Here is a 12592-nt window from a genome sequence, read left to right on the forward strand (position 1 = left end):
CTGAATCCTGCTGATTTTTAGGCATTTCTTGGTGCACTGGTCTGACCATGAACACGGTGGTGGTCCTGAGTTTGTACTTTTTCCTGGCAAACAGGGGACAAAGCCCTTTTTTTTTTTTTCCTTGGGTTTTAACTAAGGTTGAAGAACAAAAATATTTCCAAAATTGAATTTCTTTTTCTTACTGCTTGCTGCAGCATTGCAAGATCTAGACATGCCCAGCTTGGTAGAACCACGAACCGTGCTGCCTTGGGCTTTCTCCTGAAGCAACCCCATTTTTTATCAGTTTAGATGCGTGTGGCATTTTGCATATCATTTCTGCCTATGAGATAACAGGTGCGTGGTTAATTATGTTCCTTAATTATGGGATTCCTTGCCTAATTACACCTGGCCCATTATGAGCTGATTTAACTGGTGATGAAAGCGGTGCTGCTCCTCCAGTGGAGCCGCGCTAGCTGGCTCTTAGCAAATAAGCACGGTGCAAAACTCATTGGTGGGTGGCTAATTAAAAATCCCAACGGTTTGAGGCATGAAGTGGTGTTTTGCTGCAACGGTGCTTTCGTTTTGCTGAGCTTGGGAAATAATTTCTGGGCATACAGGTCCCTGCACTACCTGCCTGATGGTCAAAGTGAATAACATGGTAATAAATTACCTCTCCCCCCGCCTTTTTTTTTAACTTGCTTTTGGATTTTTAGCTAGTTACCATGGTAACATTCCACCTTCCTTTTTCTGGCGAGTCTCCAAAGTTGCTGCTGGAGGTAGCCTTGGGGAGATAAGTGTGAGCTGAGCAGAGCTTTGCTCTCTATCCTCTGCAAAGTCGGATGCGATGCCCAACGGGACCTATCAGGTAGGGACTAAAGCATTAGGACACTGATAGGTGTGGGCTGCAAGAACATCAGACCTTCTAGTTTAAGTCTTTTGCTCCATCAGGACATTGATTCCCAGCCTAAATTTGTTGCCACAATCAATTCCGGCAGAGGCATGAGTTATTGCCCATACACTGGGGGCTGGACGATCCTCCATTAGATGCCCAGGTTGAAAACATCGGTGTTCAACCAAGTGCCACCATCCCATCATGGAGGGATGCTGCACACTTATATCTACCCAGAGAGAACATTTGGCCCCACTGTATCCATTTTACCCATGCAGAATTTGGCCATTCAAATTGCATCTGGTTTCTTTTTTTAATCCATCCATCCATCCTTCCTTCCTGCCACACTTTCTACAAGGGAGCAAACTGCTTTCCCTATTAGGACCGAGATCTTTGGAAGAGATTTGCAGCTCCCTGGAGAGCTTGTAATGAAATGATCTGATTTCTAAGTGTTTCAAAGCAGCTCTCGGTTTCCAGATCTCCCTTGTTGCGGTTAACCACTGACAGACGACACAGCCTGGCTCAAAGCAGAGCTAATCCTTTCCTTTCTCTTTTCAGTTCTTCTGGGTCCTTCTGGTGATCTTCCTCACGGAGCTGCTGCTGATATTCATCGAAATCATCTTTGAAAACAAGGTGGGTGCAACCAGGAGGCCTGTGGATGCTGCACAGCAACAAACTGCAGCCTCGCATGTCATCGGGGAGGAAAATCCTCAAGTATCCAGTAGTGCCTTCCCTGAAAATGGAAGGGTTTCATTGCTCTTGCTCTTCTGGGGCTGCCTGTTGTGCTCCAGAGCTGTGATGGATCTCCAGCACCACCCAGAGCCCCCGCTGAAGCCACAGCTCCCTGTGCAGACTCTTAGCCAAAAACCTGTGTTTTTTTATTTTTTATTTTTTTGAGGACTCATTAAGCTCCTCGCCTCAATTATGTTAACTGCTGGCTTGCATTTGCAAGGAGAGGTTTGAGTTATAGCTGAGCCGACGAGATGGTAAATGCTTCCAACGGATGTCCTTTCTGGCCTCCTGCCTTCTGCTGAAGAAACCCTGCCATTTTCAATTTAATCTTACCCTTGCTATCGATCAAACAATTAAATAGTTAATCTCAATCTCTGCTGGCTCAATGAATGCACGAGGCAGGAGAACAACATCTGAAATACCTACTTACAGGCTGTAAAAATCAATTTGTCTTTGCACAAACAGCTTGATGCTTTCAAACGCATCAAGGTTGGGGTTGGGAGCTATGTGTTGGTGAGCCCCAAAGACAGGTTGGGGTTGGGAGTTATGTGTTTGCTGAGCCCCACAGTTGAAGGGAGGCAATGGGGGAGGACGCTGCCTTTTGGATGCTGTAGCCAACTCCAGCCAGCAGCTTCCCCGAGCTCTCCAAAACCCTCTGATCCCTGAAAAATGTGGTGCACCAGTGGAGGGATGTGCTTCTGAGGAAAATCAGATTGCTCGAGTCCTGCCCACATACAGGTAATCAATATGTGCTGCCACGTAGAGGCTGTATTTTTGTGAAATTCAGCATGAAATCCTCTGCTTTCTTCCACCTTTGAGCTTCAATGATGGTGCTCAGCACCATCCTGCACTGCAGGGATGCAAGGGGGAAACGCTGGTACCATCAGGAAGGGGGACTGCAGCCTCGTGATTAAACTCCTAGATTGAGTAGAAGCATTAGTGCCTAGAGTGTCCCTTAATTTAAATTTAACGGGCAATATCAAAACCTAATTAAAATCAAACAATGAGGCAGAGAGAAAAGAGAGATCCAACAAGCGATGAATCCACTTGACCCAAAATTGTTCGGAGGCACAAATCTGCATTTGGAACAATGGTTGTTTATTAAACTTGTTAAAAACATATTTAATTGGATTTTGTATTAAATCAGCAGGGACGAGGAACGAATTTAGTGGCCTCGAAGCTACTGAACATTGAAATGGGCTCTGTTGATATGCAAATGGAGTTTTGGAGATTATCAGAGATAACGGGTTTGGCGTCCTTGAAGGGAAGGGAGTGGAGAGGTCTCATAACCAGAACCAATGATTTAACCTTGCAACATTTATCTCTCACATTAAAATCAAGATTTAATTACAGAGGCTGCCTCCGGGCTGGCATCTTCTTGGAGGGCAATAGGATCCGTGGGGTGAGCCTATCTGGGGGCAAAACAAGCAGAAAACAGTAAAACCTGGGCATTGCCCATTGTGTTTGGTCTTAGTGGTGGGCAGCCCGGGAATTAACATTTTAATAAACTTCCACATGAGCAATTTCTTAAAGGTTTTTTCAGATCCCCTTGCCTGATCCCTCACTGTCGGGAGGCTTTGTTTGCCGCTCTGACGTGCCTTCATTTCTCTTTTTCTCATGTTCTCTCCGTTCCCAGTTTGCCCAACCTCTAATTTTCATGTCAGAGCGAATTATGAAAAACATTTTCTTCCCCCCCTTTCCCCTGCTTCTAACTCAGAAAAAAGTTCCTTTTTCCTTCGTTAATATTTCTGCTTGGCGGTTTGTCAGGAGTCAAACGGCAAACCTGCGCTGGGCTTTGCATAGGACATTTTGAGCCTCCGCTCCCAGCTCACTAATAAGCTTCCCAGGCATCTGTAAAATACGTTTTCGATTCAATTAGTGTTTAATGTGAAGTGCCTAATGTGTCAAAGTGTCCTCGGAGATACGGCTGAAGGAGGAGCAGGGAGAGCCCCAGCCCGGCTGCACCATTCCCTTTCAGGGCATGATTGAATTGCTGAATGATTTGTTGGGATTAGGAGTGATTGAGGGCTCTGATGAGGTCTCTGCTCCTGCACGTAGCTCATCCCATGGATAAATCACTGTGCAGCCGGTGGTGTTAGCTCTCACAGCCCATTTCACCTCCTCCAGTCCCTCCTAATGCAGCAGAAACCCCCCTGGAAGTGGTTAAAATCATTTTAGTCAACGGGATTGGAGAGCTTGAGGGAGTTTTTGAAGAAGTCACCTTAATAATTCAATTTAATAGGAAAAATGGGGTGGGTAAAGGTCCGTGGGTCAGCTTGCAAGTGCAGGAAGTAGAGAGATGGCTACGGGATGCTGCTAACCCTGAAAACTCAGAAATGATGGTGCTAACCCTGAGAGCTCAAAAATGATGAATTTTACCCCAAGAAATAGCTTGTGCCAGCATGCAGATTAGATTCTTACTCCAGTAACAGTTGGCAGCGCGTGCTATGAAAACATATTCATGGTTTGCGATATATTCCCAGTGCCTTTTCCATGTGTCAGCTGTGGTTTTGTTTTTTTCTGTCCCCAGATGAATGCAGTTTTCCACTCCAACGTCCAAGAGGGCATCAGACACTATTACGATGACCTTGACTTCAAGAACATCTTGGATTTTGTACAAGAAAAGGTTCGGTTTTGGAGGGGGGAGTATGTGTGTGTTTGTGGCATCAGGGAGGTCTACGTGTGAAGTTTTTCAAGCAGTAGTTAACTCTGTGCCTCATTGAACCAGAAGCATTAGTTTTCCCTGTATTTTTAGAGTTTATTTCCATCTCTAGGGTGCCTTGCTTGATCCATCTTGAATAACTTGATCTTTCTTGGTTTGCACTGCTCTTTTTGCGCAGTTTTGCGTTGTGCTGCTCTCTAAGCCCACCCTGTTGGTGTTTTCAGTGAGTTATTCTGCTGCCTTTGCCCCCTGTGAAGAGCATTTTCTGCTCCACACCGTAACATGGACCATGCCAGGATATTTATATTTCCCTGTCTTGATGGGAAACCAGTGCCTAATGCCTGAAAGCTTTTTGGTAGCTACCCCAACCTTAATAGAGAGAGATGGAGGAATAAAATAACATGTGCTAAAGCTGCTTCAGGGCTGCAATGACCCTTAGATAGGCCACCTTAGGTAAGTCACTTTACCCAAGGTGTCATCAGTAGCTGGCCAAGCCCTTGACTCAATGGGAAAATTGCAGATAAGGTGTTTTCACGCAGCAGCTGGAAGGAGAGAAGAGCTCCAGCCTCTCCATGGGCAGCACTGGGAGCAAGCTTCTCCTGGGATGGCGAGAGCTATGTCCAGTACAATATTGGGGCTTGGCATAGCCTACTTGAATTCTTCTAGGCGTGTGGTTGCATATTCTGTCTCAAATCTAATGATTAGAGCCTGCCAGGAGTTGGCAGGATCTGTCCCCTATCCTCAAGTCAACCTGCAGGTTGATAAAATCGTCCTCACAACTCTTGTGGGTTTTTTAACCAAACTTTTGACGCACTGCTGCTCTTGCTTTCTATTTATGCACGACATAGTTTGTTTAAGGTACTAAATATTAAATTATTACATTAAAATGCCTTCCTAATGCCTGCCATTGAGCCCCAGCTAGATATGTTTCCCTTTTGTCTCTTGAAACCGAAAGTAGCCGTGCTTCAGCAAAGCAACAATGCATCCCCCACCAAGTACACCAAAAGGCCAAGTAAAGTCAGGATTTGAAGTTATTATCCATGCTGCTAAGCGTGTAGCTGGTCTGGACAAGCTTGATTGGCTCTAAAATATAATTTGTTTTTTCCAGTACTGGTGAGAAGCCGTTCCTGGGAATTTGGGGATGTAGGTTTGCTCATGTTTTGAGTGAGGGTATTTGGTTTACCTGTTATTTGTGTTATTGCGGGAGGGAAGCACTCGGCTCGAAGCATTTGGCAAATGAAGAAAAGTGGGGAAAAAAAACCAAAAACGAGATCTAGGAGAGAAATTGCAGTGATGTTACTTTTCGTGGGTTGGTTTTGGAGAGCAGAGCTAGGCTTTGCCAGCAAAGCTGCTTTCAAATGAGCTTTGTTCTCACCTTGGCCTGATTTCTCTCCTTTCATTATGGGTTGGAGCATCATAAATATGTGAATCTTATCTCCTGCTTTGAAGAAAAGGAGACTGTGAAACTCCTTCTTCTTTGATGTAGCTGGAATTTAAGGCCAGTGGTGCCCTCCACACTCCCCTCTCTTGGCTTAAATACCTGCTTTTGACTCTTGGAGTCATCATTACTGAGCTGAGCGCATTAATAAGACTGAGAGCCCTCTGAAGGTCTCAAGACATGGCTGATTCTGAGAAAGATCTGAATCTTTTTCAAGTTTTACTCCAGCCTCTCTAAGAGGATGCTATAATTCAGACCTCTCTGTATGAATGATAAATGGATGCTGCCGGGAGCAGTCAGAAAGTCCATGTTGGAGCCATCCTCAACGAGACTTGGCAAGGAGGCTAGACCACAAATCTTCAGATAAAACAGATATATTTGTGGGAAGGTTTCTGTATCTCCAAACAAGCCAGGATCAGGCACTTATCATATAATCTCACCCTATTTTTAAAACATTTTTCCCCATCTACTTCTTCACTTGACTTTCTATTAAAAGTTTTCAGGGGGAGAGCTTCATCTCAAAGTCTCTCTCTGTACTAAAAGAAGTTGTGGCCACTTCCAGTGTTGCCATTAAGTCTTTAACATCTGCATGTTTTATCTTGTAGCAAGAGAAGGAGCTTTGCAAGAACGTACAGCTCATTGCTGTGAGCTTTTATGTTAGCGTATGATTTCCAGACCAGGAACAGCAGCAATGTCAGTGATTTAAATGCAGTTGCTTCATCCTGAGTGTAGGACCAGGGAGAAGCAATGCAGAGGAAGAACTGCTTTTAAGAAAAGGGAAATTGGTTTTATGGGACCTGAGCAGGCCAGTTCACTTTGGGAGGATGAAAACTTGCAGTCAGTCTGGATGGATTGCACCCAGACCTGCTTTTTTGATAGAAGACAAGCTCAGAACAGCCTGTTATAATCATTTAGTGGTTATTCTTGCCATTTTCCCTATTAAAAACCTTGTCTATCCATAGGTTAGCTGGCACACACCTTATTTAGGTCAGGCAAAGCCACACTACACTCTGTAGGATTTGAATTCTGCTTAAACCCTCTCTCAAGTGATGCTTTAAACTAGACCCAACTGCCTTCATACCCTTAAACCAGTATCATACAGTAAAAATAACGATTAATTATGGTCCCAAGTGCCAGGCATTAATATTTTACTTTAGCAGGATGATGGTGCAAATAATGCAGTTTTACTTGTTAACACTTACTCTGCTGCCTGTGAGCAAGGAGATATGGAAATAAATTGCCCTAAAGAAAATAATACTTGTCTGTTTTTATAACTCGTTTTTGCTGAACTTCTGCCCTTTGCAGCCCTTGGACGTGAGGCTGGAGACCATGATGACTCAAAAGCCAGGTTTGCCCCAAGTCAGTAACTGCAGCTATCTGCAGCTCCTCGCTTTATCTTTTTTTAATGGCTTGCTGAGTACAGGTGGAAGAGGAGAGTTCAAACTGCTTTGCTGATCACAGGATTTGAATTTCAAAGAGCTGCCAGGGCTGTGGTTCTTGCTCAAACCCGAGTGGCTCCAAACTCAAAGTAAGTCTCGGAGGGATGAGGGTGTTGTGCTTGCAAACCTCCTCCTTTCTTCTTGGGGAAGATTAAAGGCAGCTTTCACCAGCATGGCTCGTTGGAGTGTGTTGCTTCGAGGGCGATGGTTTTAGCCATAATGAGCCCGCATCTTGCGGGTGACAGCGGTGGTCCTCGACACGGAGAGATCCTCGATTGTGACCTGTGAGACTCTTTCTATAGGCTCTCTTTGTTTTTTCTGCTTGTTATGCTTCTCTGACCTCCGGGAGCGTGCATGAAAGTAAAACCCACTGAAGTCTGTCTCAGCTTATGAGAAATAAATCCAGGCACAACAGTAGTTTGGGCTAAACCTCTCTTTGCAAAGAAGAAAACACCCTGGTGAGGCTTCCTGGCAGCTAGTAGCCCTCATTATAAGCATTTTGTACCTATTTTTGCACAGTTATAAAAGCAAATGGAAAGAACTTCTTTACAGCATGAGGATATCAAATAGGTAGCAATAGCCAGTATCCCTTTGGGTGTTTTTCTCACCCTCTTTCTAGGCAACTTTTGCAAGCTGGTCTCCCTCACCAATACGGATTGGATTGAAAGTAATAGAGAAATTAAAGGCAGGAAGTTAGGAAATAGTTGTAAATCTGTGGGTCAACTGCTCCTGGCCATATCTGCACATTTTGGCATGGGAGGAGGACAGGAGGACCCCAAGAGCTGGTGGCTTTTCCTACTCCCATTGGCCAAGTATTGCCACCAACCCATCAGCAGGAGGGGGAGCAGATGCTCACAGGGTTAAACCTCTCGTGAAAACTGCTCCTTGAAGAGTGCGGTGCTTAAAGAAATGGGGAAAACGTGGTTTTGTTCTGTCTTGTAAGCACACACACCTCTCCTGCCTACTTCAGGCTTTTCTTTCCAGGGGAAAAATGTAAAGATTCAAGCTTGTTTACCAAGAGAAGAGATGACTCGGTATATAATAAACCCACTTTTATTCTGTGGAGAACAGAAAATGACTTTCATTAAACTTTTTTTTTTTCATTGTGTGAACAGAAGAAAAAAGAAGCTTTTTTCCTTTGTAGCTGTAGCATTTGATCTCTAATTTAACTTGACGGGAAGAGAAATCCCTGTTAGACTGCAGAGCCTTATTAGCATTTTGTCGAATGGCACCAACTAGCTGAGCTGCCTTCAAGAGCCAAGAAATACATTCATTCAAGGCGCTGAAAGAGCCATCTCTCTGGTGTGCCCTGGGAATAGGATGGATTAGTCACCTGTAATTAAATCAGTGAAGCATGAATGAGCCTGATCATTCCTGGGCTTGTGAAAGCAAGGATGCTTCCAATACATGGATGTACATATCTGTAACTGCTGCACGCCTCTAAAACAGGGCTAAAAGGAGTGAAACACCCACTTTTCTTTTTTTATATGGTGTCTTCAACTTCCTATTTAGGGTCCTGGAAAGCAGAAAATAATCAGGGCTCTCAATGCTGGTGTTGCAAAGCAGCATTGGAGATGCAGGGCAAGGCTGGAGGGGAGATGCGTTGATGGGCTGGAGATGTCGAGGTTTGTTTGGCTACATGTCTCATCCTCTCCTTTTCTTCTTTTTTGCAGTTTTCTTGCTGCGGCGGCGATGAGTACCGGGACTGGGAGGTTAACCAGTACCACTCCTGCAACGGCAGTGGGCCGCTGGCGTGCGGGGTGCCCTACACGTGCTGTATCAGGAAGGTAAGGCAGCCGAGGCACCGAAAGTGCCTTTATTTCCATCAATATTTCAGCAAAGGCCCCTCTTCCAACTGGTTATTACTGCATATTTCTGCACTGTAGGGTTTCTTGTGAGATGCACTGCCATCTTGCAAAGCAGTTTGCGATAGCATCAGCATGAGACGCTAAAGAAACTAAAAAATATATATATGGGCTACACTGTATTTTAGTAGAGACTGCTGTTTTAATGTAGAATAACTATGAAAGCACTGCACTATTAATTGCATTTTTATCATGCCGAGGCGTTGTTAGAAACGCCAAGTTCCTGTTTTTCAACCTAATGTGTGATATAAAATGGTTTGGGGGATCGTCTTGCAAAGAAATAGCAGAATCTTAAAAGGACTTGGCTGCATCTCAGCATGGATCCGAGTGAGCTGTTGTCCTCTGCTTTCCTGTCCAAGAGGATGCATTTCTCAGCTGGCTGCCGTGGGGTTTAGTCATATATGGGGATCAAGTTTGCTGGTGTCTGCTCCTAATGGGGAGGTTTTTGAGGATTTTGGTGAAAATGGGTCTGGGAGAGGTATTTGGATAAAGAGCCACTCTTGTGCAATGGAATAAGAAAAGTCTCGTGAGCAACTGCTCTTGCAAGGCTGTGTTTCTGACACGCTGCGAGTTGGGTCAAACGGAGATGGAGAGAGGGAGGAGTGGATTTGCAGAGCCATTAGGGTCTCCTGTGCTGATTTTCAGAGCTGGAAATCAAGACACCCCCCACCAAGCAGTGCTTTTCTGCTGCGACTAAGCTAAGTGCTCCGACACCATCTTGTTTAATATAACCGTCCACCTCGTTGCAATCAATCTAACACATGCTGTGGATAAAATGCCAGGAGCTGGGCCAAGGCAGGGGAAAAAAAGTGCAAATAACCCTGGTTGCTGTGGCCAGAAATGCTATAAATGTTGCAAAAAAGGATTTTCTAAGGGTAATCCTGGTAGCCATACCTCCTCGAGATTCAGAGCATCAGGAGTATCGGCGCTGCCTCTGAACCCTGGCCGTGCCCCAGGCTTTACTAATTGCACAAGGAAAATAGATCATCAATCTTGTATTGTTGTTGGATTTTTAATGGAAAAAGGGAAATCTGAGGTGTTTTAATTATCAGTGGAAGTCTGACATGCAAATCAGCTGCAAAAATAATTGTCATCTCTAATCAGGGCATTGATTAAGAATCCTAAAGCTCCTGAAGATGGAATTAGAAATTCATGTGTTGTCCTTTTGTATCACGAGTGAGGATGTGTTAGAGAGAGTCAAGTGCATTTTTCAGTATTTTTACACTCCCCATGGTTTTGGGTTGACAATTTGGCAAACAAAAGACCTCAGCACAGCAGGCAGTATTGGAGAGAAAGAAATCACAGGTGATTAATATAGTAGGGTAAGAAATAAGGCAACTTTCTGGCTTCCCATTGCAATGAGCTGGGTCTGGAGGATGCTCTAGCAAAGGATCGGAGCAGCCAGCCCCTGGGAGGGAAAGTCCACAGTAAATCCTCTACATGTTTTTCAAGAATTAAAAGTCCATGAATGTGGTTCTGACAGCCAGAGCGGTTTTATGGGAAGCGAGACCTCGCCAAATGCATCTAAATCTCCATGAGAAATGAAACCTGTTCCTGAGGAGAACAGTAACCAGGTAGATAGATGTAGCCTTATTCTTCAGAGTTCTGGTTTTTGGCACTGCAGGGCACTTTTGGTTAAGAAATCAGCCCGATGCAATATTAATTATTAATTAAGAGAGCCAGCTCCCTTGGGAGTTTTCTGCTGTCTGCGACATAAAACAATCTAATAAAAATTCAGTTTAAACAACAGAGCGAATCCCCCCAATAATTGCATTTACCATAAGGTCCAGCACGTCTGCTCGTAGCTATTTGCTGAAATTGCAAAGTCGTCGTGGGGTTTTTCTTGCGGGCTGAGAAGGTGGGAGAAGGACCTCTGCACCTCAGGATGAAGAAGGTACCTGTGTGTGATACTCTGGACATACTTGGTTGGGTCTTAGCGATGTGCAAGCCCTGCTGAAAACGCTTTCTGCCAAAATATGTTACTTGAGGGCTGAAGAGAAGATCTTGCATTGGCCCTGCAACTGGAAGGATGAACAGGCACCACCTGGATACATGTATGAATTCTTCTGCATTGAGTAGAGATGAACACGATAGTCTCTCCACTGTGAATAACCTTTTTATCAACCAGTTATCTATCCACTGGTTTGTAGGGCAAGGAATCCTTCTCTTCTTGTGTGCTTCTTCTCTATTTGTGCCTTCATGAATGAAAGATGGAGAGCAAAGCATCCTTTTGTCTTAGAGGACCTTTGAGATTTAAGAGGTCAGAAAAAGTCATTTGGAAATGTAATATGGAAAGAACGAAAGATGCTGTTAGAAGCGAGCTTGTCTAAAGGAAGCAGCATGAAACATGGATTAGGGGGTTGATTGCAATGTGTTTTCAACTTATCATTAAATACAGCCATAAAACCACCCTGTTTTCCAAGACAAGACTTTTTCTGTTACAAGACCCTCCAAGAGCTTTGTGTTGCATCCCTGGGGCATCTTCCAAGGCAGGCTGAGTTGCAGTAATGAGAGCAGACATCCTCCAAAAATGCTCTGGCTATTTTGAAGAGTCTCATCTCTGAGGCTGTAGGCCTTAAAGTCTTCCCAAGAAGAAGGAATGGGCAAATACGCGCCTGCCTGAGGGTGTGAAACTGGATCCTCATCTCTAAGTGCTTTTCTAAATGGTTTTCCAAGGCACTTGTGCCTTCTCTTGGGAAGCTGGGAAGCTGCAGTGTAGCTGTGCCTCTGCCAAGCACAGTGTCTCCGAACCCTTTGTGAAGTGTCACTGCTGACATCTGGCACTGATTTGGGGGAGAAAAGCAGCTGGTTAAATAAAAAGTGCAAGGATTGCAGTCTTCTGCCATTGGTGGGTTTTATACGTCTGTGTGTTGCTCTTTTGTGACCCCTGAAGGCATCAGAATGCACTCTGAAAGAATAAAGGCTTCTATCTGGTGTTATGTTAGAAATTTCAATTCAGCTCTGACCTTCTTTTCCATGCAAGACCTTGACAAAAGTCGATCAAGGCTAAAACCTCACTTTTCTACCTTCCACCCTTCTCCCAAATACAAGGTGTTGAGGGAATTACACAAAGAGACGGGCAGGACTGGAGATGATTGAGAAACCCTTGGTTATTTAATGCAAGAAGGAAGAAAAGTGGTGATGAACCTGTGCCGTAGCCAGATGTGTTCAAGCGATGAGCCCAATAGAAAGCAACGGTATTTCACTGGTAAGGGTCCTGTGATGTCCACAAAGTGACTCTGAAAAGCAAGGACAACTGAAAGCTTTCGAGAAAAATGGTTCATTTTTTTTAATGTAAACCAAATAGATGGATCCTTGGTCACGTACAGGTTCCTTTATACCACTATAGGTGACAGCATTTACCTTAGGTGGAATTTGCAGTGCTCTTATGCTGAAGGTTTCCCATTTCATGGTCCCAACCCTGGATGAGATCTCTCTCTCGGCGACGCTGATGAGTGCTTTGCTGCTGATGTCCAGATTTCCCCACAGGTCTTTCATATGCACAGGGACTAATTAGTGTCCTTAACTATGCCCAGTTTGTAAATAGTGTCTTGAAATGGCGAGAGATGGGATTTTTGATGGCACTGT

The 12592-nt window shown here is 44.5% G+C and overlaps 1 protein-coding gene across 1 annotated transcript in view; it reads left to right on the forward strand.

The window, feature by feature from the left end:
- Positions 1 to 12592, forward strand: part of LOC142038320 (tetraspanin-15-like) — a 44553-nt gene that overhangs the window by 19941 nt on the left and 12020 nt on the right. The window contains exons 3-5 of the mRNA XM_075043667.1: positions 1427 to 1501; positions 4131 to 4226; positions 8813 to 8926. Of these exons, the coding sequence (XP_074899768.1) occupies positions 1427 to 1501; positions 4131 to 4226; positions 8813 to 8926 (285 nt within the window). The remainder of the gene's footprint in view (positions 1 to 1426; positions 1502 to 4130; positions 4227 to 8812; positions 8927 to 12592) is intronic.

Source organism: Buteo buteo, chromosome 12, assembly GCF_964188355.1.
Source record: "Buteo buteo chromosome 12, bButBut1.hap1.1, whole genome shotgun sequence".
NCBI classification, from domain to species: Eukaryota; Metazoa; Chordata; class Aves; order Accipitriformes; family Accipitridae; genus Buteo; species Buteo buteo.